At 35.8% G+C, this 27441-nt stretch overlaps 2 protein-coding genes across 2 annotated transcripts in view; one reads left to right on the top strand and one right to left on the bottom strand.

Annotated features, from left to right (window-relative positions):
* Nucleotides 1-12304, top strand: part of map2 (microtubule-associated protein 2) — a 222421-nt gene extending 210117 nt beyond the window's left edge. Inside the window, exons 20-22 of the mRNA XM_030125520.1 lie at nt 3206-3287; nt 6278-6390; nt 10377-12304. Of these exons, the coding sequence (XP_029981380.1) occupies nt 3206-3287; nt 6278-6390; nt 10377-10598 (417 nt within the window). The 3' untranslated portion in view covers nt 10599-12304. The remainder of the gene's footprint in view (nt 1-3205; nt 3288-6277; nt 6391-10376) is intronic.
* Nucleotides 12305-12389: 85 nt separating this feature from the next.
* myl1 (myosin, light chain 1, alkali; skeletal, fast) lies at nt 12390-23414 on the bottom strand. The gene is made up of 6 exons (XM_030124199.1): nt 23178-23414; nt 21740-21767; nt 18450-18593; nt 16653-16826; nt 16482-16559; nt 12390-12949 (listed from the first exon to the last, which is right to left on the bottom strand). Exons 1-6 carry the CDS (start codon nt 23307-23309, stop codon nt 12921-12923), a joined length of 585 nt encoding a protein of 194 aa, XP_029980059.1. The 5' UTR covers nt 23310-23414; the 3' UTR covers nt 12390-12920.
* Nucleotides 23415-27441: the final 4027 nt, after the last annotated feature.

Below are 27441 nucleotides of genomic sequence, written 5' to 3' on the forward strand. Positions count from 1 at the left end.
TAATCTGATAACTTCAGAAATTGGATAATAATCAGTTTTAATATGCATGTAGACAGGCTCAGTGACTCACCAGTGACTCCCAAGTGGTTGGATTGGTGCAAGTGTTTGTAGATAGATAGACAGATAGATAGACAGATAGATAGATAGATAGATAGATAGATAGATAGATAGATAGATAGATAGATAGATAGATAGATAGATAGATAGATAGATAGATAGATAGATAGATAGATAGATAGATAGATAGATAGATAGATAGATAGATAGATAGATAGATAGACTTTATTAATCCCCAAGGGGAAATTCAAAATATGTTCACCGCTCTATAGAAACTGTCACAACTACAGCAACAATAAATACAGAATGTAAATGTTGTTGTAGGTGCTTGGTTTTGCTGAAAAAGTTTTGTATTTTTTCTTAAATTTACTCTGAGCCTTTGTGAACATCTGCACAATCAGTAAATTAAAATACAGGAAAATGGTCCAATTCCAATGAAAAATGCAAAATACAGGGGATAACATTATAATAAATAGTGATAAATCACTAAGGAAAGACCAGAAAAATTGTTTTGGAAGGGTTAATAACATGCCCAACTATAGCAGATAATACCTTTGTACTAACATGTTACCCCTCTGGTGAATTTGACACAGTGGGAGGAGAAGTGCTGTTAGGGGTGTGACTGGTAATCCAACATGCAAAGCAGCTCTGCCCTCCATGTCAGTAACAGTCCACCCACACACACCCAGTGATAGAAAACTTAATTTGGTTGCGACACACTCCAGTGGATTAAAAAAACACACATATACAAACCCCTTTTTGTCAGGCTTAGCTGTGTATACATATAATAGAACAGCCACAGCGTGAATTCTATTAATAATGCAATAATGACAGCAAGGAGAATCAAGATTAATTATGACTGTTCTCATAGTCAGCATCTCTCATGTGCATTAGCAGATAACGGCTAGCTTCGTTGGCTCATTTCCATTCCAGCTGTCCGAGGGCAGCAGGTATAGAGCGCTCTGCTGCAGTCTCTGATTAGTGCATCACATAAAATCAAAGCAAGCTTATGCAAGCCGGGCGCTAATAAAACAATTAAAACTTCTCCTGACTTTGCATTACTGAATCCTCTGAGGGTAGTTCTGCATCTGCATCGACTGACACGGGGTTACCGTGGCAACGGCCGCATGCACTGGACTACCAGCCTCTTAAAATGCTATTGACAACCAAATAGAAATAAAGCCAAGTATTTAACAGGTAAAATTTTAATGTGATGATATTAGGGTCCATGTATTTAGACTTAGACAAACTTTATTGATCCACAAGGAAAGTTATTTACACTCAGTTGCATACAAAAACACTCTTGAAAAAAAAATAAAATAAAATAAAAACAAAACATTAGCAAAAACAGGAAAGTAAATGTGAAGAGATACAAGCAATAATAATATAAATAGAATCCTATTGTAAAAGGGAAGTGGACTCTGTGTTTGTGTGTGTGTCTTGGGCATCACACAAAATCTGGAAAGAGCTGACTTCTGCAGTTTGTCATACTTATGTATTTTTGGTTAAGGAGCAGACTAGCGAAAACGGCAAGTTGATAGGACCAATATTTTGGGAGATATTAGTAATTATGGAATACAATGGCCAATCACGTTGCTATGCCCAGAATCATACAATCATTATTGAAGAAGTGGGTTACCTGGCAACAGATAAACAATAGGGCCACGTTGCCATGGTGTCAGATTTCATGTGCAGAAACAGACATGCCAGCTGAGAGGTTATTCAACTGAAAGTCCCAGTGGAATTTACCAAGAAAGTAAAGAAAGTAAAGGAATGAACTGGATCAGAGGATCTAGAACCCAGGGTTCCCCGTGGGTCAACATGCTAGTATATTAATAAAGCAGAAAAAAAATACAAGATTTGCATATTTACATTTATGCATTTGGCAGATGCTTTTTTCCAAAACGACTTACAGGACCAAAGTGCTGTACAGAAGAATAAATAAAAACCAAAATAAAAGAATAAAATACAAGAATAGATTAAAGACATAAAACAGCTGTACAATTAAAAATAGTGTTGTACAGAAGAATAAAAAAGCAAACTGATAGACTAAAATACAAGAATAGATTAAAAAGACATAAAAACAGTGAAATAAAAATACCAAATAAAACAATAGAATAAACATAATAATACATTTAAAATGGAATGTTTGAAAGTGCTAGGACAGGAGGTGCTCTCTGAAGAGCTGGGTCTTTAAGAGCTTCTTGAAATGTATATGTACAAATATATAAAAAAAATAAAATAAAATAAAATATGTACAAATCTGCAGGAAATGGAGGTAAATATAAATATCCACTATATACATACAGATGTGAAAGTGGAAGGAAAAGGATTTGGTGATAATATAACTAATTACTGGATGAATAGAGCCTGATTTCATCTCAGTGCTGACACAAACTCCATCTCATCTCCGGCTGTAAACGTGTGTCTTTTAACCTACTACTGACATGCATGTGGAATAGTATCTGTGCTGTTTGTCTGTCCTAAAAACCAACTAAATCCTGGCTGATAAGCAGGCGAACATGCATTGTGTACATTGTGCTCACGTTGTTGTCGCTGTGGCTCATTGATCATCATTGTTTTTTCCTTTCAGGCTATGTAATGAAACAGAATACTTTGAAAATGAACTAAAACTTATTTACAAAAGACATTAAAGCTAAATTGGTGAGCTGATTGCTGATCACAGGTGTATCTCAACAAAGTGGTGCATCTCCTCTTAGTCATCATGCAGTGTCCCACCTTCTGACATACATCTTTGTGGGTTTCTCCTTCCTTTATCTTCTTTTTCCTCAGATTGTCGAGGTGTTTTACATAACCACATCTTGTAATCTCCTTTAGGCCTGTATTTATGGCCACTTCCTGCTGTGCATCTATATTTACTTCTATAATTTCCTCTTTTATTATATATATTTGACAGGTTTGCAAGTGTGCAATCTCTGTTGCATTCTCAGCTGATACTGAATCATTTTCTTGAAATATAAGCTACACTTTAGTACAGATCCAGTGTACTAATGGTACATATCAGATATTAAATGCTTCTATATGTACTGTTTGCTTCTTGGATCCTGTTTGTGAGCATCACGAGAGGTCAGCGGAAGGTTAAAACCACTTTCTTGTCTCTAAACTTTGCCTTCTTTTTCACTTCCAGGTGCAGATACAAAATAAGAAGATTGACTTGAGCCATGTGACCTCCAAGTGTGGCTCTCTAGACAACATCCATCATCGGCCCGGTAACTGTTTACCTGTATTCATTTAGGCCGAGTTAATGTATCTAAAAGCAAAATATGGGAGTGAAATAGCAGGATGTTAGTAGGAAGGTTGTGTGTGTAGTAGTGTATTTTATCTGTACAAAGGCGAATCCAAAAGACAAACTACTAGAGGTGGCAAAAGTACTCACATTCTATACTTGAGTAGAAGTACAGCTACTTGCACTGCAAAAATCCAAATCTTACCAAGTTTATTTTTCTCATTTCTAGTCAAAATATCTCATCACACTTAAAATAACATGTAATCGTATAAAGAGTAACTTTTCAGTGAGATATAAAGAACCTTATTTTTAGTCAATAGATCTTGAAAATCTTATATCAAGAAATCTTACCAAGATAATTTTCACTTTTTCCATTGGCAGATTTTTTTTTTTTTTTTTTTTTGCTTAAATTAAGCCAAAAAAATCTTGAATTAAGCAAAAAAAAAAAAAAAAAAATATCTTGAATTAAGGAAAAAAAACGTCTTGGATTAAGCAAAAAAAATCTGCCAATGGAACAAGTGAAAATTATTTTTTGTAAGATTTCTTAAAATAAGATTTTTCAGATCTACTAAAAAAAGCTCTTATATCTCACTGAAAAGTTACTCTTTAGGTGATTATGTCTTATTTAAGTGTGACGAGATATTTTGACTAGAAATGAGAAAAATACACTTGATAAGATTTAGATTTTTGCAGTGAGTGATGTGTGTGAAAAAAATACTCATAAAGTAAAAGTATTATAGAAATAGAAGTACCGATTCAACTCCTTTACTTAAGTAAAAGTAAAAAAGTCCAACTTCTCAATTGCCATCTCTTTAAACTACATCCACTGCCAACCAAAAGCATCTACAGATCTAAAATGTTTAACTCTTAATGCAATAATCCTATCAATACATGTGAATAATTGAGGTAAAATGCAGTTTTCAGCTTTTTATGGTCATCAGATATGGCCCATTTGGACGTTCAGAGGCTCCGTAGTGAACGTTAATGATATATTTTGTTGAAACAATAAAGTTTTCCTTTTTTTCTGATTTGATCTAATACTATACCATACCAACTTTATTTATAAAGCACTTTAAGAACTTTACAGCTGGCCAAAGTGCCGTGCACGATTCATAAAACAAGGAAATAAATAAGAACAGTGATAACACAGGGTGCAAAGCAGGCTAAGAACAACAAAATACAACCATCATAAAAACAAAGACAAATTAAAATCTGATAAAAACAGCATAGGAAATAAAAAAAAACAAAAAAGAATTATCTCACTCACTGATTGAAAGCCAATGAGAAAAAGTGCATTTTTAGACATGATTTAAATACAGGCAGAGACTGGGCCTGTCTAACATCTATAATATAATAATATCTCATATCTATAATAACCTTTGAATTTACTCTAAGCTTTTATCATCTACATGAGCAGTAAATACAGGAAAACAACTGATGTTTCCTGAAAAATGTAAAATGCAGAGGAAAGTAAAAAAAAAAAAAAAAAAAAGAGTTGGATATTGTGATAAATAATAGTTGTGGGTCTTTAAGGGTTAAGACAGACAGCTTGTTTGATTCGTCCCCAGTTGTCTCGTTGTGTTTAATGTATTTTTTCTCTGCATAACAACATGTTGACGTGATGCTATAAATGATATGACATCAGCTTGAAATAACAGAAAGGCAGGAATCTGGAGAACTGCTCGAGTAATTTCTCAAGTGAATGGGTCAAACGTGGCAGTTAAAAATGTCCATAAATGCGGCAGTTAAATAATGTCCACAGGCACAATCACCAAACACTGGTTATGATTGATTATGATTGATTTTTGCTGCAATACAGAACCTTACATGTGTAGACGTTCGCTATATTACAGTATGTGCATGTTTCACTTTTACCTTTGATGACAGTATTCTCACCATTTCTGAATCTCAACAATCCTTCCTTGGTTCTAACAGTCTATTCTCAGTTAATTAGTAACACACTGATACACATTACAGTAAGATTAATAAAAAAACTAATAAACGTTTTTGCCATAGGTTGATATTTTTAACCCAAGAAAAACATTCCACTTCTCATGTTATGATTGAACTCCTCTATAATATTTATTTCACTGTATGACTTACTGTTTGTAAATTCAGAAGTACTGTTCCTTCTATTCATCATTTTAAACCTTCTTTAATTATATTACTGTTTTTATTATAATTGTATTAATTTTGTGTGTTTTTTTTCTCTGTATATCTGTTGTTTTATGATTTTGTTTTCCTCTGGATGTTCCATTTAGTTATTTATAATGACTTTGAACTGGTTTTCTTTGCAATGTTGGAGGTCTGAAAACACCTGCATCTTTTTGTTATTTTGACCATGTGTCGTGTTCTGCAAATACATGCTCTAAATAATAATGTTTTCATTTGAAATTTGGGAGAAATGTTGTCGGTAGTTTAGAGAATAAAACAAAAATGTTAATTTTAGTCAAACACATACTTATAAATGGTCAAATCAGAGAAAGTGATCATTGTGAAGTGGTCACTTATTTTTTTTTCCAGAGCTGTAAATGAATCAATGAAGGATCATCCTTGAGATTGAGAAAAGCCCTTTGTTTTTGTTATGAAACATTATTTATTAAAATGTGCAGATGAATAGACCCACATACTTTCTTTTGGAACTTTAGCTCAAAAAGTTGTACTAAATATAAATAATACTACTGTTATTGGAAAATATTATCTTTATGCTCTGCAGTTCCAGTATAAATACAATTCTGTAGCTTTGAATGAATGAATATTTTTATTTCAGTTATGTACAAAAACACATACATATAAAAAACATAAAATTAACACAATTGGTAACTGCATTGCTTTTATTTATCTTCCAGATGATCTTCCAGAAACTCTTCATATGTGCTTTTAATACAGTGTACAAATATTTTCTTCCCTCATGATCTCTCTTTACAGTATTTCATTTTCATGTGTCTCTGCACTTCCTCTGTTTCTCTCTAGGGGGCGGTAATGTGCGTATAGAGAGTGTGAAGTTGGACTTCAAAGACAAAGCCCAAGCCAAGGTGGGTTCCCTGGATAATGCTCACCACATTCCTGGTGGAGGCCGAGTCACGGTGAGTGTCCGATTCACTCTCCCAATCCATGACTCAAAGGAAAACAGAAAGTTTTTGAGAGATTGTGAAAGCTGTCAATTTGATCTGTATTTTTAAACTAAATTTACACTTGTAGTTTTTATACAGTATATCTTTTCTCCTCCTCTTTTGTTGTACTTTTGCAATTTTAGTTGCTTTGATTTGCTGGAATAACTTTTTCTGCAAACAATACTATAATTAACTTAAAAAACTGTTAAAGGTAAGGGTAAAATTGTTTTAAAAAATGAATAAATAACATAAATATTTGGGTATAAAATGTAATTATCTATATAACGTACCTATAAATTTATTAAAAGTCAGTCTTACAAATGGAAGTCTTCTCTGTCATATTGTTGCCTGTGAAATGGCTTCCAATAAAGAAAGTCAATAAAAAAAAAAATCAATCTTACAAAAACTTTTGTATTCCTTTATCTGCATATAAAGGTATAGTATACATCTCAATCATTAACAATAATGCAGAACCCAAACATAACAGCCGAGTGATGATATTCACACTGACTAAGTACAATAGAATCTACAGTCAACACATATAACACTGCTGAGGTTCTAATGGGATGTTCTGATTTTCTTAACATTAGAACCACCAGTAGGTCAAAGGTCAAACTGTGTGATATCTATTTTAGCAAAATTCTGACGCTTCAGTTTTTTTGTTTTTGTCAAATTATGTTGGTTTACGCTACCCGTTGTTAAATATAGTCAAGATAAATCCATCTTAAAAACATGGGAATATATGCCTTTAACAGCCACCTGGTCAAATTCACTCTGATAGAAAGGATTTTTGCACCATTTCTGTTCAAACATTTTAGGTTTCTAGGTGTGTCACCCTGAAAGATCTGTAATTTATGACATTTGTTTACACTGGAAAGAGACAGGGGTTTATGAATGGAATTAATTTGCAGATACTTAGTGCTAATATCATTTTTGACCTGACACTACTGACATCTATGCAAAGATATTAGAGTTCTTAAAGATACTTTTTATTATAGAACCATACAACCAAAACAATTCAACTGAGTTTTATTGGTGGAGCTCTATGTCACAACAAGGTTGCCTCACAGGGCTTTACAGAATTAGTTGGATATGAAAACAAAAACAGTCAAATAAACAGCAGATGAAGGAAATGGATTAATTTCCTGGGCATCCCCCCGTCCTTAGATCCTCCTTCTCGGCAAAGAAAAACTCCAAAAACCCAGTGGGAACAGAGGAACCTCAGGGAGAACCACAATGAAGGAGAGATCCACTCCCATGGACGGACAGGCTGTAGATGAAACCAGGACTGATGAACGTAAATATAGTTCTAGTCTGTAAAGATGCAGTAGGGTGGGGGCACATGAGGGGGTCCATCTAATCAGATGAGACAGGTGAGAGTGAGGAGGTCCATCCAGAAAGGTGAAGGTGGGGGAGGAGGTCCATCCAGACAGGTGAGGGTGGGGGAGGAGGTCCATCCAGACAGGTGAGGGTGGGGGAGGAGGTCCATCCAGACAGGTGAGGGTGGGGGAGGAGGTCCATCCAGACGGGTGAGGGCGAGGAGGTCCATCCAGACAGGTGAAGGTGGGGGGGGAGGTCCATCCAGACAGGTGAGGGTGGGGGAGGAGGTCCATCCAGACAGGTGAAGGTGGGGGAGGAGGTCCATCCAGACAGGTGAGGGTGAAGAGGTCCATTCAGACAGGTGAGGATGGGGGAGGAGGTCCATCCAGACAGGTGAGGATGGGGGAGGAGGTCCATCTAGACAGGTGAAGGTGGGGGAGGAGGTCCAGCCAGACAGGTGAGGATGGGGGAGGAGGTCCATCCAGACAGGTGAGGGTGGGGGAGGAGGTCCGGGGTCACATGTCAAGGCACAGATGAGTCACCTCAGATCCCCTCATCATTGGGCCACAGGTATGAACTGTGGCGGCTACAGCTGAAACAGTAGCCACTCCCCCAGAGGAGAGTGGGGAAAAGGGACACCAGGTGAATAGTGATGAACAGACTAAATAAACTAAACATTGGAAATTATAAGTACAGACAAAAGTGGTGCGTAGTCCCAGAAACAAGTGATGGGATGACTAAACAAACTCGTGTCATGGCTTAAAAATGACTCAATACATTAACTCTTTAACAATAGCAATCTGTCTGGTGCTGCATTTTGCTCTTTACAGCATTCAAATTACTGTTACTCCTGAACCATTTGCACTATGCACAAAATTCAAATGGCATTAGAAAGGTGAGATCCTGAGCTTTCCCACAATATGTAACACTTTATGGCAGTAATGTGGGACTCTATTACAAATGGAAAGAAACTGTTTCAGACGCTTCCACATAGGCTACAAAAAAACGCCCGGAAATAACAAAAAAATGCAAAGCTATAATATGGATACTGAATGTTCAAGACCAAAAAGCATGTTTGAGCAGATGTAAAATACTTGAAAGTTTATTTCTGCAATCTGAACAAGTTTTGTTATGAACATTTACACTTGTTTCAGATAATAAATGCTAAAAACTTCAAGTCCGTTTTTTTTGTCTTTTACTAAAACATTCAGTTTTAAGCATTTATTATTTATAATAATGATAATTAAAGGCCAGATATTAAAAGTGAAGTTCTTCCTGAAAACAAAGATGCAAAAGAACTGGCAAAAAAGACATTTTCTGACACTTTTATTGCAAAGAAAACATAAAGACACTTAAGCAGATTGTTATAATCTGTGTAGGGGGAACAAACTGATTGGGCTTCAAGGGTTTTCAGAGCCGGGACAGCAGAGTTAACCCACTGTTAGCAGAGAAGATGTTAACAAGTGGATGAGCTTCTGGGATTCTTTCAGTCCCTGGGGGCACAAGTAGCAAATTGCACTCACGACGAGGCAGGTAACCCCAGGGGCAGAGTGGGGCATCTTTTCTGCACTTTCCTTTTGTTTAATATTTTATTCTGCTATCATCCTATGTAATTTTATGTGTTTTTATCCGCTTATAAAGCACTTCGAATTGCTTTGTGTATGAATGGTGCTATACATTATAATGCCTTTTAATGACAGTTTTAAAAGGGTTAAAGCACAGGTGTCAAACATGCGGCCCGGGGGCCAAATCTAGCCCACCAAAGGGTCCAATCTGGCCCTTAGGATGAATTTGTGAAATGCAAAAATTACACTAAAATATTCACAATCCATTTAGTTCAGGTTCCACATTCAGACCAATTTAATCTGAAGTGGGCAGGACCAGTAAAATACTATCGTAATAACGTATAAATAATGACAACTCCAATTTTTTCTGTTTGTAAATGTAAATATTTTCATGTATTTACACTAAAACAAAGTATAATTTTGCACAAAATGTGAACAACCTGAACAAATATGAACAACCTGAGATGTCTTAAGAGAAGTACAATTTTATTCTGTTATTAAATGTATTTGTGTATTTGTTGATCCACTGTGATCTTTACATTATAACGAACATGTGTAAATGATAAACTGAGACAGAATATTGTTAAAATTACACTTATTTTTTTCACTTTGTTCATGTTATTCACATTGGTTTAGAGGATAGTTTGCAGATGTAAACCTTTTCATAATGTAAATTTACCTTTTTTTCACTCTAAAACATAGAGAAAAGTTTGGAGTTGACATTATTTCTATATTTTTATGTTATATTGCTATATATGTTAGATTATTTTACTGGTTCGGCCCACTTCAGATCAAATTTAGCTGAATGTGGCCCCTGAACTAAAATTAGTTTGACACCCCTGGGTTAAAGACTCAGCATGTTTGTTGAGCAGCAGTGGTGTGTGTGTGTGTGTGTGTGTGTGTGTGTGTGTGTGTGTGTGTGTGTGTGTGTGTGTGTGTGTGTGTGTGTGTGTGTGTGTGTGTGTGTCTGTAAATTTGACCTGTTTGGCTGGTTTAGGCATATATCAACTTCTGGTAGTTTTAGATCTAAGTGTGATTCTAAAATGTTTTCTCTCTGGCGGCTGCCTCCATTAGATTGAGAGCCACAGGCTGATGTTCCGTGACCACGCTAAGGCCCGAGTGGACCACGGAGCTGAGATCGTGGTCCAGTCCCCGGGGCTGTCCGGCTCAGTGTCCCCCCACCGCCTCCGGGACAGCCACCTGTCCTCTTCTGGCAGTCTCAACATGATGGAGTCCCCACAGTTAGCGACGCTGGCAGAGGACGTCACCGCAGCTCTGGCCAAGCAGGGTTTGTGAACACTGGATCTCACTTCAGATGCCCTCCATCTGAACCTTAAGCTCAAACCTTTCTGGCCACTCCCACCACCCTGAGGTCAGCCTGACACTACTTCTACTCAGCCAAACCACAGCCTCTAAACATCTCCACTTCAGCATCAATCATTAAAACACCAACTCTGAGTAGAGACTCAAATTAGGAGCTACTGCACTCCGGTCCTCTTTATTTCCTGCCTATTTTAAACCCAAATATATGCTATTTCTGATTCATTTTAGTGGCCTCTCTTTCATGAATGATGTTGCATAGAATAGTTCAGTCTGAGCACCTGTCCTAGATAAGATTGAATGGTAAATTTGAAGCGGTCTGGACCAGGTCTACGTACCAGGTATTGGCTTGACTGGTTCTGGATCAGTGTTTTAAAGAAGCCACAGCCTTTATTCTTCTTTAAGTAGGAAGTAATGTGGCCAGCACACCATGCAGCACGTGTTGTTCTTGCTCAGTAAATGTGCATGGACTCCAGACCCCCCCTTAACAAACCAAGCATCCTTACTGCAAGTCATTCTTGTCATTCAATATATAATATATCTAATGAATATATACAGAAACATGTATAAAAATACAAGTTCCTTGCCATCTACATGTCCTTAAAAACATTTTAAAAGGAAATGACAATATGGCTATAAAATATACCTGTAAAATTGCATTATTGCAAGAACTAGGTCATGTTACAACAGCATGTATTGATTCTAATATTAAAAGAGGCTATTTTGTAATTTAAAAGAAGGATTTTAGTAAGTTATTTCCTCAATTATTGAGTAAATTAAAAGTTAATGTTTTGTAGTTATTAGTTGTTTACAGTGTAATGCTTGGTGACAATGTCAGACAGCTGATTTGGTGTTGCTAAGGAATGCATCTCAGTCCTGTTGAAGAGCATCATACACTTGTACTTTTCACAGTAGTTCTCTATAGACGCCTGTTATTACATCAGAACAATATTAAACGCTGGAACCGGAGCTGGAGATGGATCTGGATTTTATTCCACCAAAAACCTCCATCCGAAAAGGAAACGGCTAACAGTATCATGTCGTCACAGTCGCAGATAATAAGCTCACGTGAATGAATGACTCTACTAACATGTCGCTCTTATCAGGACTGTCTGTTTGTCTGACCGGCGGAGGACGAAGCTACAGTTCGCAAAAGCTGAGATTTTAGCAGAAGATGCAGCTATTCTGAAATCTGTCTGTGTGTATGTGTGCGTGTGTGGTGCCAATCCCATGCCGTTTTATGACGGATGCTACCGTACGTGGATGTTCTGTTGCAATATGTGGAAGAGGAAAAGTGGAAAAAAAAATATTTTGAAAAAAAAAAAAAAAAACATTAAAAAGACACTCCATGAACAAAAGTATACCAACCCCATGGATCCTGTTACATCTGTTAGGAAAAAAAGTGTTTGGGTGATCTAGTTTCTTTTTCAGACACCATTTGTGATATATCCTGCCTTCTGCCTAATTACTGCCCTCACCTGCAACTGTGCGTTTGCTTCTGTGTTTTTTCTGCATTTCCCCATCTCCGTGTGCCCTTTTACCCCCCCACTTTCCCACTTCCTGCTCCAACCTACAGCAACTGTAAATGTATTTAAAAGTTCAAATAGATGTACGCAGTTTTTCTCTTGTTGATATGACATAAATTACAATAATTAATGACAATAAAAAGGACAAAAAATTGACGCCGAAGTACTGTATTCCCTTCAGAAGGCAAGACGTGCAGTTGGCATGCATCTCTGGGATCAAACAAGAGTCAAACATTAAGAATTAAAATGGGAGTTTGGAAAAGGTTTATTGTGAAATGACATGGGTGTACAATAAGTTAAGACTTGGGGATCGGGTTGGGGGAGGAGTGATTCATTTTGGTGGCCAGTCCTGGGCCGAACAGTCACTTGAGCTAAAACAGTATTTGACAGAACCTACCTACAGCTCCATCACTATTACACTGTAAAAACCTGTGACGACATAAAACCCCAACGAGGCAGGAGGGGTACTTTGTTGAAGATAAGGAAGAGACGTCTCATGGAAAATTGGGGATGGCTTCTGGAACAGCAGGAGGAAGAGAAGGAGGAAGAGGAGGAGGAGGAAAAGAGGGAGAAAAAAAGCACCAGTTTTGGACAAAAGAGAAGAAAAAAAAAGAGTGCAGAACAAAAAAAAAAAAAAAAAGGATTCAGAAGTGACATCTCATTGTCCATTGTTCCCCCCGTTTCCTCGGGTGTTACAGGAAACAGTGAGTGGATGTCATGACACCATGGGGTCTGCTCGTATATGATGCTCACCACCGCAGTGGCAGGGTCCTTACACAGACATGATGTGCTTCACAAAGGCTGCAGAAGAAAGAAGAAGTAGTGAGTGTGGAGAAAACAAGCAGTAACACCTAATAAGTCAGTAGTTGCTTTTCCATTAGACGTCTGCGGAAAACTTTACCGATATTTACTAAACGTCGAAAAAACAGAAGTGCGTAATGTTTTTTCCGTTAAATCACAAATGCGATGATTTGTTTATTTATTATCGTGAGATGACACGAGAAGTCATTCCATAAACATGGTGACGAATATAAATATGGTGTTGATTTACAGATATATTCATTATTATTACATATTACCCCTCTATCTTGCACTAAATTAAAAAATGATTGGGTTTCCTGGTGTGTCCACACATACCGCAACATGTTTCTTCTTCTCGCTTGTTGTAATGTACATTAACATCTGGGTTTTTATTTCACCTGACTCTAGTTGCGAAAGAAGGTCTTTCCATTGCAGTTTTGCGTGATATATCATTTGCGCTACACCCAAAAAAACACTTCTTGCCAGCGCAAAAACTTTTAATCAAAAAATGAGACTTATGGCAAAATTGTCGTTTTTCCTTTAGGTGAATTTTTATGCTCAAGTTATATTTGTGCAATTTGAGGGTCAATGGAAAAGCGACTGCAAAACTTTACCAATATTTACAAAATGTTGAAAAAACAGAAGTGCATAATGTCAGTTTTTCCATTAAATCACAAATGCGATGATTTGTTTATTTATTATCGCGAGATGACACAAGAAGTCATTCCATAAACATGGCGACGAACGTAAATATGGTGTTGATTTACAGATATATTCATTATTATTATATATTACCCCTCTATCTCGTACTAAATTTAAAAAATGATTTGGTTTCCTGGTGTGTCCACACATACCGCAACATGTTTCTTCTTCTTTGCTTGTTGTAACGTCCGTCAACATCCGTTTTTTTTAATTCACCTGACTCTAGTTGCGAAAAAAGGTCTCAGTTTTGCGTGACATACCATTTGCGCTACACCCAAAAAACCACCTCTTGCCAGCGCAAAAACTTTTAATCGAAAAAATGAGACTTTTGGCAAAATTGTCGTTTTTCCATTGGGTAAATTTCTATGCGCAAGTTATGTTTGCACAATGTGAGGGTCAATGGAAAAGCGACGAGTGTTTCCATGTTCATTATGTAGCCTCTGAACGTCCAAATGGGTCCTATCAGATGACCATGAAAAGATGAGAAACTGTATTTTACACCAATTATTTACATGTTTTGATAGGATTAATGGATCAGAAGTTATTAAACATTTTAGATCAGTAGATGATTTTGGTTGCCAACTACTTTTTGGGTCTTTATGGGTTAATCTGGAGTTAAACTGTCTGTGTTTACCAACCTCTCAATGCTAGGATTCTTATTACCCGAAAAGGATTACAATGACAACAGATCTAATTTTAAGAACTGTAGTTTTCTTCAAAAAGTTTCCTCGTTTTCACATTTTATGTAGCTGTTCTGGAGCAAAATCCATTTGGCAATTCACTTTGTTTTCCAGTCACTGAATGTGGCTTTTCTCTGAGTGGTTTTGGTGCCTGACTCTAATTGCGAAAAAAAGTCTTTCCATTGCAGTTTTGCGTGATATGCCATTTGCGCTACGCCTGAAAAACCACCTCTTGCCAGCGCAAAAACTTTTAATCGAAAAATTTGACTTTTAGCGAAATTGTCATTTTTCTTTTAGGTAAATTTTTATGCTCAAGTTATATTTGCATAATTTGAGGGTCAATGGAAAAGTGACTAGTGTTTCCACGTTCATTATGTAGCCTCTGAATGTCCAAATGGGTTATATCGGATGACCATGAAAAGATGAGAAACTGCATTTTACACCAATTATTTACATGTTTTGATAGGATTAATGGATCAGAAGTTATTAAACATTTTAGATCAGTAGATGATTTTGGTTGCCAACTACTTTTTGGGTCTTTATGGGTTAATCTGGAGTTAAACTGTCTGTGTTTACCAACCTCTCAATGCTAGGATTCTTATTACCCGAAAAGGATTACAATGACAACAGATCTAATTTTAAGAACTGTAGTTTTCTGCAAAAAGTTTCCTCGTTTTCACATTTTATGTAGCTGTTCTGGAGCAAAATCCATTTGGCAATTCACTTTGTTTTCCAGTCACTGAATGTGGCTTTTCTCTGAGTGGTTTTGGTGCCTGACTCTAATTGCGAAAAAAAGTCTTTCCATTGCAGTTTTGCGTGATATGCCATTTGCGCTACGCCTGAAAAACCACCTCTTGCCAGCGCAAAAACTTTTAATCGAAAAATTTGACTTTTAGCGAAATTGTCATTTTTCTTTTAGGTAAATTTTTATGCTCAAGTTATATTTGCATAATTTGAGGGTCAATGGAAAAGTGACTAGTGTTTCCACGTTCATTATGTAGCCTCTGAATGTCCAAATGGGTTATATCGGATGACCATGAAAAGATGAGAAACTGCATTTTACACCAATTATTTACATGTTTTGATAGGATTAATGGATCAGAAGTTATTAAACATTTTAGATCAGTAGATGATTTTGGTTGCCAACTACTTTTTGGGTCTTTATGGGTTACTGTGGAGTTAAACTGTCTGTGTTTACCAACCTCTCAATGCTAGGATTCTTATTACCACTAAAAGGATTACAATGACAACAGATCTAATTTTAAGAACTGTAGTTTTCTGCAAAAAGTTTCCTCGTTTTCACATTTTATGTAGCTGTTCTGGAGCAAAATCCATTTGGCAATTCACTTTGTTTTCCAGTCACTGAATGTGGCTTTTCTCTGAGTGGTTTTGGTGCCTGACTCTAGTTGCGACAAAAGATCTTTCCATTGCAGTTTTGCGTGATATACAGGGCCAGATTAACACTTCATTGTACCCTGGGCAACAATATTCAAGGGCCTCATCATCACAACCCCAGAATCCCTATAATCTGGCAAAATACAGAATAAGTTCCAGGAATATATGTAAATATACCCCATACTTCAATATCTAACTATCATCAAATGCATTTTGATGTACAAATATGTAAATGCTCGTAGAACTACAAGTGCACCACTATAGCCTCTTGTCAAGGCCACTCATTTGCATATGATGATAAGAAAACAAAATACATTAGCATCAGTATAATCTAAAATTGATCCACTACATTAGAAAGAGAGGGAAGTGTCCTCCTTTTTCACAAAAAATAAATAAGAAACCAGATATTTTCGTTACGCCCGAGCTACCCAGGGCCCTTCAGAGGTCGTGGGCCCCTGGGCAATTACCCAGTTGCCCATATGGTTAATCCGGGCTTGGTGATATACCATTTGCGCTACGCCAGAAAAACCACCTCTTGCCAGCACAAAAACTTTTAATCGAAAAATGAGACTTTTAGCGAAATTGTCATTTTTCTTTTAGGTAAATTTTTATGCTCAAGTTATATTTGCGCAATTTGAGGGTCAGTGGAAAAGCGACTAGTGAGAAAATATCACAACTGAAACATAAAACTACACAAGACAATGCAAAACATATGTAAACTTTAAATGGAATATAATATTATAATTTGTGTTCACCCTCGTAGTTGACACAGCCGTTCTCATCCTCCTGTCCTGCCATGAGAGCATCAATCTCAGCCTCAGTCATCTTCTCTCCTGCAGGGGGAGACAGAAGCCATCATGTGTTAACACTACAACACATGCAAAATGACCCACACATGCACTAAAACACACAACTGCTTTACTCACCCAGTGTTGACAGGACGATACGCAGCTCAGCACCCATGACTGTGCCGTTGCCCTCCTTGTCGAAGACACGCAGACCCTCAACGTAGTCTTCAAATCCTGCCTTGTTCGGGCTGTTGATGATGGTCTGGAGCATGGGCAGGAACTGCTCGAACTCTACTCTCTTGTTGGCCATGTCTGCACAAAAGTGGACAGAAGAATAAGTATGGAAAACTGAAAAAAACTTTCATTTCATGGTCAGTGTCTACTTCTATGGAATTAAATCTGTCTCATCAGATTTTGAAGTATAAAAGCCACTGAATTTCTAGCACTGAATTTTTTTGCACTAAAATTAAGTATCTGAATTTTTTCGGCATCACATGACCAACCTAACGTAACTCAACTGGCTGGCTGGCGGTTCGACTTGAGATAGAATCATTGCTTATCCTTGGTATCCCGGATGTGTGATCTCAATTTTTTTGCATCTGAATTTTTTACTTTTGAATTTTTTGCATCTGAATTTTGGCTTCTGAATTTTTTGCATCTGAATTTTTTTTTTCTAAATTTATGAACATTGTAAAATTGAGAGACAAAAAAATTCAGATACTTAATTTCAGTGCAAAAAAAATTCAGATACTTAATTTCAGTGCAAAAAAACAAAAAATTCAGATACTTAATTTCAGTGCAAAAAAAAATTCAGATACGTAATTTCAGTGCAAAAAAAAATTCAGATACATAATTTCAGTTGAAAAAAACAAATTCAGATACTTAATTTCAGTTGAAAAAAATTCAGATACTTAATTTCAGTTGAAAAAAACAAATTCAGATGCTTAATTTCAGTACAAAAAAAAATTCAGATACTTAATTTCAGTGCAAAAAAAAATTTCAAATATTTAATTTCATTGCAAAAAAATTCAGATACTTAATTTTAGTGCAAAAAAATTCAGATACTTAATTTCAGTGCAAAAGAAAATTCAGATACTTAATTTCAGCACAAAAAAAAAAATCAGATACTTAATTTCAGTGCAAAAAAAACCCAAAACAAATTCAGATACTTAATTTCAGTGCAAAAAAAAAAAAAATTCAGATACTTAATTTCAGTGCAAAAAAAAATTCAGATACTTAATTTCAGTGCAAAAAAAAAAAAGAAAGAAATTCAGATACTTAATTTCAGTGCAAAAAAAATTCAGATACTTAATTTCAGTGCAAAAAAATAAAGAAATTCAGATACTTAATTTCAGTGCAAAAAAAATCAGTGCTAGAAATTCAATGACTTTTATAATTCAAAATCTGATGAGACAGATTTACTTCCATATACTTCAGTCATATGTGCAGTTAAACATACAGTAAGTGACTAGTGTGGCCACTAGCTGGCAGCATTCAGTCAGCTCATTATTTTTTCAAGTTTTCCAGGAATCATGCTTTGTGACACTTCTGCTTTTCCCCTGAGAAAATGTTGATGATTAGTCTTCGAGGAATGAGGAGTGGGAAATGAATCACCTAATACACTTAACAAATGTGCTGTGCTTGCAATGTCAAAGTGTGTTTTCTCATGAAATTTAGGAAGAGAGTTACAGAAACAGCCCTACATCATGTTTCCACAGATGCATGGGCTAATCAGTTATTTATCGTACTGCCAGTAAAGACAGAAAAAGGTTATATCAACACACATATTTATCATTAATTGCTGTGTGTTTTGTGATGCATTAGTCTAAAAGCTTCAGTTACTGCTTCTGTATTAAAATCCTGATTGGATCTTTAGTTAGCACAGAACATCTAAAACGTAGCTTCTTTATGATACAGCGTTATCATAACTCTTACCGTCAGCTGAGGGGTTTCCCAGCAGTTTGGACACTTCCTTGTTGGTGGGGTTCTGTCCAAGAGCGCGCATGATGTCGGCGATCTGGTTGTAAGCCACCTTGTTGTCACCCACCCTGTCGAACAGACCGAAGGCCTCCCTGTAGTCTGGAGTAGGAGGACGACCACAAAGAGGATGACATCATTTATTTACAGAATTTTATCCATTACACTGGTTTACATTGTTTTTTGGGTTTTTTTTTTTTAGAAATTTTCTGCTTCAGAGATTAAATGTGCTAAATTTTGCGCATTTTAATAAGATTAATAGGAAAACAAATGACAAAAGGGCTGTTTTGCTGATGTGTTAAAGTGTTATTACACATATATATTGGTTTATGTACATTTATACAATAGATTTATAAATCTTCCACTAGATAGAACCTGTAAAGTGAATGTATTGTCATGTGCAGACAGTGTTTTGAAGTAAATCTGGTAGCTCTGACACAAATATTCCTTTAGAGTTAAACCCATTCTCTTGTTTATTCTCAAATTTCACATTTTGACCCAAGACTTACTCTTGGAAACATCAGCCAATCAGCATTTTTGACTTGATTTTTCTTTATCAGCGACTCACATGCGGTAAAATGTCACTACTTTTATTCTGAAAGCATTTTAGTGATATAAATGCAGTGGTTAATTTGAACTATTTCCAGTATTTTATCCATTATTGACAGTTTCTTATATATAAAGCATGCATCGGGTATATTGGCTTTTTATCTTTTATCTATATAATCAATTTCCCGTATAGTTATAAACTGATGAATTCATTTAGATGTTTTAATGAGTAAAAATCAAGCCTTACAAGCCATAAAACTATTGGTGTAGAGGAATGATATTTGCATTATTAATCGTATACTAACATTTTGGATTAATTTGCCTGTAAGTAAGCAGGTGTTTTGTGTTTTCTTAACCTGTTTAACCCTGACCATATTTTCAGGGGAAAAAAGCCTAAAAAGACATACCCAAAGTAAATGAAGAATTACTTCACAATAATAAGGTTCATATGGGTGTTCTTGGTGTCTATGAACATTTAGAGAGCTCACAGAATCTATTCCCATTGTCTAAAATATTGTATCTATTACTATGCCTGAGTAAACTGTAACAAACTAAAAGAGAAATTCAAATTTTTTTATCCTCGCCTGTTTTTTTTTCGGCTGGATTGACGATGATATGCATAAATTAATTGTTTGTGTCGGAGATTTTTTAATAGCGTATATTTCACCCCACAAAGATTAAAAATTATGTTTGAACATTAAAGTTTGTACTAAAATACACTTTTGATGTACTTTTATTAACATTAGGGTCTAAACTTTGAGCAAAAGTTGAAAAAAACATCCATTGTCATGATTTATTATATTTTTATAGTAGATGAATATTAACCCTTTCATGCACGAATTATGAGAACCTTAATCAAGATTTTTTTTTCTGTTTTTATTCCTCTTTAGGCATGAAAAAAAACAATGCAATTGAAACTTTTCTTATGATAAATAAATAAATAAAAATTATATAAAAAAACAAAAAATAAAATTAAAAAAAGACATACTACTACTACTACTAATAATAAAAATGATCTTATGAACCTATTTTACATGAAGTTGCAAAAATGTCCATTCAGCTGGACACCTTGCATTTAATTTCTGAAACGAAGAAACATGTATTTACAGATAAATTGTGTGAAAACTGAGGGGGGCTTGTAGTTCTGGGGGTGAGAGTATGCTCAGGGGAGATCTACACAGTGTTTCCAATTCATGTCAGAAAAGATATGTAGTGTCTTAAAACTTTAATAAAGATATATGCAAAAACAAACAAACAAACAAACAAACAAATCCATGAATATACAAGACAACAGCTGTAGAATAGCTGTCCACTGTAGTGACCAGTATACATGAAAGGGTTAATATAATTTTTTAGGCCCGCCGGCGAAAGGCTAAAGGGTTTTTTTAAAGGATTAGTGTGTTTAGTGTGCTGAGTGAAAGACTGTGGGTTATATTTCTGTGAACGTCGCTGCCAGCAGGTGGAGGCAGCTCTTATCCAAAGTGACAAGAATCCAAGTCCTCTCAATGGATCGCGGAGTTACGGGTCTGAATGGGACAAACCCACTGAGCTTAGTCACCCCTCAGTCTATTTCAATCTCAGCTGTCACCTTCTCTTTCTCTCTCTCTCTCTCTCTCTCTCTGCAGGGCTATAGGCTCTTTTAAAAGACCACCTTGGAATTGATAAACATAGCTGAGAATATGAGCCCCCTCCTTTTAAAGGCAAGGCCTTCTAGGGTTGAGCTGAGTAAAAGTAGGAAATGCTGACTTCAGCGTTACAAACAGCCTGTCAGAAAACAAGTCTACTGACGTCCGATCTGGGGTATCCGTGTCTTTTTAAAATTTTCTTCTCATTCTGTGAAACGTTTGCCTGCTGTGGTCACATGGTTGGATATTTTTAAATCAGTGACGCAAGTTTTGTCGTCACCACCAAGTAGCCAATAAAATTATTATGCCATTCATGAAGATGGCGGGATTGAAAGTATTGGGACGCTGTAGCCTTGAATTATCAGTGATGATCTACGGTCCCCAGCTATGGTTAAATTATTCCCGCATTTTGATTTTTTTCCCCTAATTTTTAACCTAAAGCAAGCAAATTTACACTATAGATTTATTATTATTATTATTATTATTATTATTATTATTATTATTATTATTATTATTATTATTATTACCTCCACCAAGGTTATGTTTTTGCTGGCGTTGGTTTGTCTGTCTCTCCGTGTGCAAGATAACTCAAAAAGTTATGAATGGCTTTGTATGAAAATTTCAGGAAATGTTGATACTGGCACAAGGAACAAATAATAAAATTTTGGTGGTGATGTGTGTGTGTGGGGGGGTGCACTGATCTGCCTTGCTTTTCTAGTTATATTTACTTTAGGTGAAATCTGACAGTAGTTATTTATGGTAAAAGTCTGTATTTTCATGCTCTGTACTGCAAAATATGACATTGACATGTTTCTGATATTTTAAAGGTACAATTTCTTGTTTTAGCTCATTTTCTTATGTAATGTTAAAAGGATAGAACCCTTGTTTTTTCATGAATATTATGATCAGACTGGAACCTCCTGTTCTAGATGCTGTTTAGCTTTCAGGTGTATTTATTTCTTGGCTTCATGTTTTTTGTTTTTTTTTCTGTAATGTTAACTTTACAAATTTGCCAAGATAAGGGCCAAGAGAAAAGTTGCGTTTCATAGTATTTGCAACATGAAAGTATCTTACCTTCAACCTGGTCTGCGCTGAATTCAATCTATAAGATAATACAAAACAAGCATGTTAGTTTTCCAGTACAAAACATACATAAAGCTCATTAGTTCTGACATGCAATTTCATCTTTAACTGCTGCATATCGACTGAGATAACCAGGCATTTTCCCCTTAATCTCAACTAATTAATTAGGCCAAAACTAGGGTTAAACTTGTCTCATTGCCAGAATTAACTGGGGTGTAGGAAGGAGGGTACTCGATCTGACGGTCCATCTTTAGCTACATTAACATGTCCACATTTGGTCCACCTTGCAATGCCATCACACATTAGTCACTGCGCCACAGTCCAATCCAGAGAGCAGAGGGCATGGCCTAAAGTCAAGTTGAGCTCTCCATGGTTCTGCTCATTCTCTTCAGTCCTCTACACAACTCTGAGTGTGCCCCTTGAATCTGAAGTTGCAGAAAGTTTTATTAAATATAAAGTGATAGATATTTAGATTCATTCTGTCATGTCTTTTGTTATCTTTTTTTTATTTACTTGGTCAGTTATATTAGTGTAACAAATGGATGAGAACTGACCATTGACTATTATTTTTCATAACCCTTTCATGCATGAATTATGAGAACCTTAATCAAGATTTTTTTTTTTTTTTTTTCCTGAGTGTTTTTGTTCCTCTTTAGGCATGAAAAAAAAAAAAAAATGCGATTAATAATTAAAATGGAGTTGTAAAAATGTCCATTCAGCTGGACACCATGTGTTTAATTTTTGAAGCAAATAAACATGTATTTGCTGATATACTGTGTGACAACTATGAAATAAAAACATGTTTAATTAATGCGGGTAATCTGATGTTTTCTCACATTTTAACCTACTCTAATACTACTTACTACTTACTTCATGGAGATTATATGCAAAAAAAAAAACAGTCTAATAGCAATTAGCAATTGATTTACAGTCAAAAATGTTATTGAAGATCAAGTTTATCAAGAACAGCAAAGTTTCAGTAATTGTATCAATTGATGATGACAATTGATGAGATGATGTATAAACTGATATGGAACTAAAAGAACAAAATTCATGTATATACAAGAGAACAGCTGTAGAATAAATAGCTGTCCACTGTAGTGACCACTATGCATGAAAGGGTTAATGAATGAACAGGTTAAATTCTAGGCCCACTGTACTGTAGGGTCATTTAAAGTTATGCGTAAAGTCGCCATAACGGTCCAGTTGTACACATGGCCTCACAATTTTGTCCACTACATGGAATAAAAATTAAAAAAAAAAAAAAAAAAAAAAGTGGGGAGAAAAAAAAAAAAAATCTCTGGGGTTTCTTCATGAAGGTTAAAGTCTTGTTCAGTCATGCTACAAAGTCAAATCCAGTTCTTCCTGCGCAGCCATCCTCCTATCTCCATCCCTCCCCACCGCAGATCTCATGCCAGGTGTTCTGTACCTTCACAGCGGACAGGTCGACAGCGGGAGCGGCTGCAGGAGCTGGGGCTGGTTCGGGTGCGGGTGCTGGTGCAGGTGCAGGTTCGGCCTTCTTGGCTGGAGCCGCCGCCTTAGGGTCCTTCTTGGGTGCCATTTCAGCTTATAGTTGAACAAATGTGTTCCTGAAACACAGACAATTCCCGGTTCGGGTGACAACACAAGGAGTGCAGCACAGAGTGGAGGAGACTCGGAGCAAGAAATCACCGTCTGGGCGTATATATATGAGGCTATTTTTCCTCCTGACCCCCGTCAACGTTGGCCCCATGAAAGGATTGGCTTGGAGGTGGGAGGGGTGTGTGTGGACTGGAGGGGGGCACTCTCTAAACTTGGAATAACGGGCTACGGGCCAGAGAGGGTTTATTTATGCCATATATCTATAATCTAAAACGAAAACACTGGAAACGGTGTTAAAGGTTAGCCGGGGCCACGCGATTTCCTCCACACATCAGCTTTACGCATCCAAGTTTACGCACAGCGTTGCGCACCATTACGCACAATCTAGTCCCATCTAGGAACCCTTCCCGACTATTTAAAATTGATATAGCTGTTTACAGTTTGAAGATGCCATGTGTATGTAATGTGATAACATTCTAATAGTTAATTAGAATGCAACGCAGTAATTTACTATCAAAACTTAAAATGAGTTCCGAGCGGGAGATTGCATTTCGCACGAGAAGCAACGAGCATATCCAGTGTAGAATTGCATAACATTTCTTACACCGGTAAACATCAACCTCTGTCACATACAAGTGATGGTGACAGGTCAGAAATAAGACCCAGGGAATAAAGTAAGTAGAGTTTCTCAGAAATGATAAGCACAAGTGTAGATCTGGGAGGAAAGGCTCCAAAAGTTGCCACATTTGATTGTTTTTTTTTTTCCATCTTCATCTTTTCAGTCAAGCCTCTCATTCTCTGAGCTCCATGCAAGACTTATGTTGTTTTTCTTTTCATGGCTGTTTACCTCATAATGATTCCAAACAGTTCTGCTTATCACTGCCTGCAACCTAAATTCTGCCAGGCTCTTCAGCTACTTCATCTTTTTTAAACTAATGGTGTGTTGCAAAGGATTATACCAGGGGTGTCAAACATGCGGCCCGGGGGCCAAATGCGGGAGGGCCAAAGGGTCAAGTTAGGCCCCTAGGATGTTTTTGCCAAGTGCAAACATTCCACAGTCTTGAACTGAATTAAGAAAAAAAAAAAAAAAAAAGAGCTTGAATTAAGGAAAAAATCTTCAATTAAGCCAAAAAAAAAAAAATCTTCAATTAAGTAAAAAAAATCTTCAATTAAGCAAAAAAAAAAAAAAAAAAAAAAAAAAAAAAAAAATTAGCTTGAATTAAGGAAAAAATCTTGAATTAAGCCCAAAAAAAAAAATCTTCAATTAAGTAAGAAAAATCTTCAATTAAGCAAAAAAAAAAAAAAAAATCTTCAGTTAAGTAAAAAAAAAAAAATCTTCAATTAAGCAAAAAAAAATTAAAAAAAAATCTTCAGTTAAGTAAACAAAATCTTCAATTAAGCCAAAAAAACACCTCAAATTTAGCAAAAAATCTTCCATTAAGCAAAAAAAATCTTCAATTAAATAAAAAAATTTCAATTAAGCCAAAAAAAAATCTTCAATTAAGTAAAAAATGTTCCATTAAGTAAAAAAAAAAATCTTCAATTAAGCCAAAGAACATCTCAAATTTAGCAAAAAAAAATCTTGAATTAAGCCAAAAAAAAAAAAAAAAAAATCTTCAATTCAGTAGGAAAAATCTTCAATTAAGCCAAAAAAACACCTCAAATTTAGCAAAAAATCTTGATTTAAGCCAAAAAAGAAAAACTTATATTAAGTAAAAAAAAAAAAAAATCTTCAATTAAGCCAAAAAAAATCTTCAATTAAGTAAATAAAATCTTCAATTAAGCCCAAAAACATCTCAAATTTAGCAAAAAATATTGAATTAAGCAAAAAATTAAAAAAATCTTCAATTAAGTAAGAAAAATCTTCAATTAAGCCAAAAAAATCTTCAGTTAAGTAAAAAAAAATCTTCAATTAAGCCAAAAAACATCTCAAATTTAGCAAAAAAATCTTGAATTAAGCCCAAAAAAAAAAAATCTTTAATTAAGGAAAAAAAAAAAAAAATCTTGAATTAAGAAAAAAAAAAAAAAGTCTTCAATTAAGTAAAAAAAATCTTCAATTAAGCCACAAAAAAATCTAGAATTAACAATTTAATTTTTTTTCTTTGTTTTAGTGCAAAAAATAACATTAAATTATGAAAATATTTACATTTACAAACTATCCTGTAACACTAAAATGTGAATAACTTAAACAAATATGAACCTGAAATGTCCAAAGAAAATTAAGCGCAATTTTAACAATTTTTCTGCCTGTTCCTCAGTGTTTAGTGTCTTTGTAGATCTGCTCCATAATGCACATGGAGAAATGATAAATTGAGGCAGAATATTGTTAAAATTGCACTAAATTTTCTTACGTTTTTTAATTTAAACTTCAGTTTTTTCAGGAGTTTTTTTTTTTTTTTTGGATAGTTTATAAAAGTAAGTATTTTCATAATTTAATGGGTTTTTTTTACACTAAAGCAGAGACAAAAATTTGGAGTTGTCATTATTTATAGGTTATTATATTATTATTTTTCTGGTCCCACCCACTGCAAATCAAATTTAGCTGAATATGACCCCTGAACTAAAATGAGTTTGACACCCCTGGATTACACACTTATTATAACATTTAAACAGCATCTTGAGAGCCCACATAGACTTTAAAAGTCTGGGGAAAAGCAAGAGTTTATAGGTGGTGAAATGACACATTGTTTAGAAATATCTTTATTGAGTTTTTCATATAACACGCAAAAAATAAATAAAGAAATAAAGGAAAAGAATAAATACAAATATAACCTCCTAAGACCCAGCTATGGGTTTTCTGTCCACATTTGTGGACAAGAACTTTATATTTTAAAAAAATAAAGAAAACTGTGCACCACAAAGGACATTCCATAAAAATTTAAAACATTTTATCTGAAAAAAGTGTTGCATCATGATGTTTCCAATATAGGCACTTATTTAATTAAAATAAAATAAAAAAAATAAAATTAAATTAAAAAAATAAAATAAAAAAGCTTGCACTTTGCTGACATTTCCTGGGTCTTAGGAGGATAAAGCAAGAGGCTGGAGAGACATGAATGGAAGGTTATGCCATACATAACAAAAAATAAAGTATATAGTGTGATACAGTTTCGGTTCCTTCACGCATATATTTCATTATGAACAGCCAAATATACAAAGTAGAAGTATCCTTCAATAATTATTTGCAGAAATTAATACACGTGTCACATAGATTTATGGACTGTGGTGATTAATTTCATAAGGAAAAAGAAACATGAATGAAAAATTAAAAGTGAATTTGGATATTTGTCGGTAGATCAGGTGGACAGGTGGTAGAAATAGTATTGTTCCGATCTAATGAGGAGCCATTGTGTATTTATAGTGACTGTAATTGTGTGTTGGGTTGAGCGGCACCTGTGTTCAATTTGTGTCCCTGTGCTGGTGGGGTGAATGATCGCCACCACCCCACGGGAGGATGTGACGTAAAAGCACCGAGAGCCGGAGATCCAGTGGAGCTTTCAGCTGCCGATGCCAGTAACCCAGACAAGGCAAGAGGGCAAATTCTGTCTCCTTAATTCTTGTCTATATCTGTCCCCCAGTGCCAACAGTGCAGCCCTGCCCCCACCACCGCCGCCACCATGACAGGGCCCGGTGACGAAGGAACTGCATAAATTCCTCCACCCTACACACCCCCTCCCAACCTCCCCTTCAATCTCCACCACCACCGCCACTTGCTTTCACTGACCCCATCTCTGCAAGGCCAAGCCAAAGAAAGCCTCAGTCCCTCAGCTGTCATCTGGGCTCACCCCAGCACCCCGCTGCACCTTCTCAGAGCCTGACTTCCCTTCACTCCCTCCCCCTATAGAAACTTTGCCCCAGTCCTTGCACCTGTGCTGCAGGCCAATCTGAGCTCTATAGAATCTTAATGGATTTTGCAGCATGGTAGAGCTGGGCTTTATTAAGATGTGATGGCAGGTCAGTGTGGGAAAGTTAAAAAATGGAAGTGCAGCAAGTTTAGTGGTGGTTTTCTGGTTATTATAGTTTACAATAATTCCCAACCTTTTTTGGCTCATGACCCCATTTTAACATCACAAATTTCTGGTGACCCCAGACTAGGGATGGGAATTGTTAAG

Source organism: Sphaeramia orbicularis, chromosome 21, assembly GCF_902148855.1.
Source record: "Sphaeramia orbicularis chromosome 21, fSphaOr1.1, whole genome shotgun sequence".
NCBI lineage: Eukaryota > Metazoa > Chordata > Actinopteri > Kurtiformes > Apogonidae > Sphaeramia > Sphaeramia orbicularis.

Coding starts and splice junctions, on each gene's coding strand:
- myl1 (XM_030124199.1), bottom strand. CDS start 23,309: ATGGCACCCAAGAAGGACCCTAAGGCGGCGGCTCCAGCCAAGAAGGCC. Junction 21,768..23,177: donor TCGACCTGTCCGCTGTGAAG/GTACAGAACACC, acceptor ATTATCTTATAG/ATTGAATTCAGCGCAGACCA. Junction 12,950..16,481: donor CGGCTGTGTCAACTACGAGG/GTGAACACAAAT, acceptor TTTCTTCTGCAG/CCTTTGTGAAGCACATCATG.